The sequence below is a fragment of the Cavia porcellus genome, unplaced genomic scaffold (assembly GCF_034190915.1).
Source record: "Cavia porcellus strain 051 isolate PalLab524CR breed Dunkin Hartley unplaced genomic scaffold, mCavPor4.1 scaffold_29, whole genome shotgun sequence".
NCBI lineage: Eukaryota > Metazoa > Chordata > Mammalia > Rodentia > Caviidae > Cavia > Cavia porcellus.
Window position 1 is genome coordinate 46,687,193 of NW_026947512.1, and position 4,121 is coordinate 46,691,313.

The 4,121-nt window shown below is 36.2% G+C and overlaps 1 protein-coding gene across 1 annotated transcript; it reads left to right on the forward strand.

Moving 5' to 3' along the window:
• The first annotated feature begins 2,185 nt into the window (after positions 1–2,185).
• Positions 2,186–3,121, forward strand: LOC100729152 (olfactory receptor 8K5-like). The gene has a single exon (XM_003464636.2). The coding sequence runs from the start codon at positions 2,186–2,188 to the stop codon at positions 3,119–3,121; it is 936 nt and encodes a 311-aa protein (XP_003464684.2).
• Positions 3,122–4,121: the final 1,000 nt, after the last annotated feature.

Below are 4,121 nucleotides of genomic sequence, written 5' to 3' on the forward strand. Positions count from 1 at the left end.
TGTAGACCTCAAAGCATAAATTGGTTAACAACTCTGAATTCCTTTTCCCAATTTTAGTGCACATCCAATTACTAAATGGTAAAACTAAATGATAACTGCTCCTGAAAACCTGCAAAATTAACTTAAAGTTCTCAGGAGAGCTTAATTTGTGAGAGAAGGATGAAAAAAGGACAGTTTGATCAACCTCATGCAGGAAAAGGGTATAGAGATTGATCTGCACTCAACAATTCTGCTCTCTTCTCCTCTCCACTTCTCCTGGGTTAGAAAAGAAAAATGAGTGCAAACATACAAAAAGAAATCAAAGCCCTGGAAGTGTGGTCTACACACAAAATAGCTCAAAAGGCTCCAAACTGCCGGCCCCTACCTGTGGTGGATGCCCAGGGGTTTCTCCTCAGTGTTTGCATAAGCTGACAACAGCATTTAATAATTGATGAATTACATCGTGGAAACAGATTTGATGATGGAGTCTTTATTACTGAAATATTATAAATCATGTTATTGTACTCTATTAATGTAGAGATAAATTTACAGAAACATATGATGTTATAAATACTTGATCAAAATTTTTTATTTCTTCTAGACCTAATCATGTTTATCATGTTATACTAGAGGAAAAAGTGAATCAAATTAACTAATGAAAATTTCAACTACTCATATTATTCAGCAGGAATAGACCCAAACTCCAGATCTGGGTTCCTAGAAGCTTATATTAGGAAGTGTTTTTCTTTAGTAAAAATGAAAAGAAAAAAATGGAAAGAAAATTGCTTGTGTAAGTTTAAATGTGAGTGTGAATATTTATGCACAGTGGTAAGTGAATTTTAACATCTCAATCCCAGAAAATTGATCATGAATCACTTTTACAAAAGATTATTAAATTTCAAACAAAATTCAGCATACTTTGTAGAAGCAAGATTCTTAGAGATATTTCTGCATCTAAATAGATATTATTATTAAATGATAAGGATTGTTGACTCTGAACTATATAAATGAGTATATTAAATATCACAGAGTGTCCTCCACCTCACCCACCCTTTGCTATCCCCTGCATGTGCTTACAGTTGCAGCAATGAGACCCTGTATTTGTTAATATGTGATAAGGGTGAAAATTGCCAAGCTAAAGAAATTAGAATAAATTGACTATAATTAAAATTTGTCTCGTTTAGAAATTTTAGAACAATAAACAATATTCTGAAAGTTAAGACACTCAAATTCTTGGAAAAGAAGTTGAGTGACTTTGGAGCTCGAGTCGTTAGATTCATGCTATTGCTGCCTCTGCCTTTACTGTTGTGAAAATCAGGACCAACTAGATAGAACACATGCATCACAAAGTGACTTGGAAAGCCTCAGGTATATTTATGCCAGAAGGCGTGGGGAACCTGAGTTTCAAATCACCTGCCTGATCTTGGGGTTAAGCAGACATATGTATAAGTTTCAAGCACAAATTACAAAAAGCTGAGAGAAGTTAGTTTATAATTGGTTACATAGACTAGGTGGTATTTTGTCAGGAAGATTTGCTCTGGATTACAGGGAGTTTCTAATTATACAACAGGATGGTCAGGGGCTTTGTTGAGCAAGGAGACTTAATCATTGCCTTTGACTGAGCCAGTCTGTCCTAGAGCTATTGAAACAACATAACAGGGTGCATTTCTGGCTGAGCTGTCTATCTGACAAGTGGCAGCTGGTGTGGGGGCTGTCAAGGCCAGCTGAGTCTGACTGGGCAGGGCCTGGCCATCATGTCTTCCACACAATGTCAGGCTATGAGACTTTTAAAATTTCTTTTAAATTACTGATATTGAAATTCCATAAAAAACTCAAACATCGAGTGTACAAAAGAAACTCTGTGACATCTTTATGAAAATGAAATCACCCCAAATGTTGTATTAATAGCTACATGGTTTTACTATAATTGGGCATGCTACAAATATTTTGGACACATCACATTTACAGTTCAATCTGTGATGGACCAGACTATGTTACATATAAGCACACTTCTGTTTTGGGAAGTGAGATATTCTTTCTTCCATCTTATTTTCAGAATCAAAAGTTGAAATAATTTTTCAGTATTCTATTATGAAGAATATTCTTCACTCAATTATAAACAGTGTAATAAACTTTTAGATAACAATTATGCAGGTCTATAACAATACGTTTGCTTTATTTTCCTGAAGAAAATGTAACAGAAGTCATGGGTGAGAAGAATATAACGTCACCAACTTACTTCACCCTGCTGGGACTCACAAGGGTGCCAGAGCTGCAGTTTCCTCTATTTAGTGTCTTCCTCTACATCTATGGAATCACAGTGGTGGGTAATGTGGGCATGATTGTTCTGACCAAGTTGGACTCCTGTCTGCACACACCTATGTATTTTTTTATCAGACATCTAGCTTTCATTGATCTTGGCAATTCCACTGTCATTTGTCCTAAGATGCTGGTCAATTTTGTTGTGGATCAGAATACTATTTCCTATCAGGCATGTGCCATGCAGCTGTGCTTCTTCCTTATGTTCATCATCAGTGAATTCTTCATCTTGTCAGCTATGGCCTATGACCGCTATGTGGCCATCTGCCACCCTCTGCTCTACAACATCGTCATGTCCCAGAGACGCTGTCATGTGCTAGTGGGTGCTACATACCTCTACAGCACCTTTCTGTCTCTGATGTTCACAGCTAGGATCTTTACACTGGACTTCTGTGGCTCCAACATCATCAGGCATTTCTATTGTGATGATGTCCCTCTGTTACCTATGCTTTGCTCCAATCCACAGGAAATACAGTTGTTGATCATATTCTTTTCAGCATTCAACTTGATTTCCTCACTCCTGGTAGTTCTCTTATCCTACGTGCTGATTGTCATAGCCATATGGAAGATGAATTCAGCAGAGGGAAGGAAGAAAGCTTTCTCTACCTGTGGATCCCATCTGACAGTGGTAGTGGTCTTCTATGGATCTCTCCTCTTTATGTACTTGCAGCCTGAATCTGCTCATTCCTTTGAGACTGATAAAATCGCCTCTGTGTTTTACACTCTAGTGATCCCCATGCTCAACCCCTTGATTTACAGTTTTAGGAACAAAGAGGTGAAAAATGCCTTCCACAGGGTCTTCAAGAAACAATGCAAATTTTAATTTAGGAAAAGCAGTAAAATACTCTAGGGAAAAGTACCATTTTATAACACTTCCATAATTTTTTATGTACTCAAAGAATTCAACATATTTTGGATATATGTGCACATTACAAGCTGATAAATCCATTGCAGAATATGATGATACACATCAGCTGTTATTCATCGCTTTTTCTGTTACACTTAGAATCCATATTACACATGGATTTCGCACTGAATTGCAACTCAAGAGTTCATAACAATTTTCTATTGCACATCTGATTTTCATTTCATTTTTTGTTTGTTTTGCATTGATCTTTTGATAGACACTTTGCTTTGAAATGTTAGATATTGGGAGTAGCACTACAATGAACATGGAGATGAAAATATCTGTATGGAAGGAAGAATTTATTTTCAATGGCATATACCCTGGGGAGAGGTTGCTGTGTCATATGATGCTTTCATTTCTAGTACATGTGGTGCCTTCTATTCTGTTTGCCCTAATGATTGCACCAACCTATATTCCCACTAACATGGTAGAGGTTCCCTTAATCCACATCCTCACCAATAATTATTTTCTCTTTTTCATAATTACCATCCTTATATACAAGAGACAAACCAAATTTGTCAGGTTCTATATTTGTTAACAATTGAATTTGGTTTTCCACTACTTGCTTAATATATTATATTTAATGTTTTCACTAGAGACATCATCTTGCAGATTTGTGTTTCTTCTGAAGTCATTGAATGTAAGCCTGGCTTCATAAAAGTGTTTATGAAGGTTGTTCCTGCTTGCAATTTTTGAAAGTGTTTAAGAACAATTGGGATTAGTTGCTGTATGAATGGTTAATGGAATTCAACTTTAATATCACTCACTTTTGTACTTCTGTCTGTTAGGAGGTTTCTAACTCCTACCTCATACAGTTCCTTTGAAGAGTTCTGGTTTTTTCTACGTATGTGTGATTATTTGAAGGTAGTATATTATTAGGACTTTTTCTATACCCTTCTGATTATTGATTTGTTCT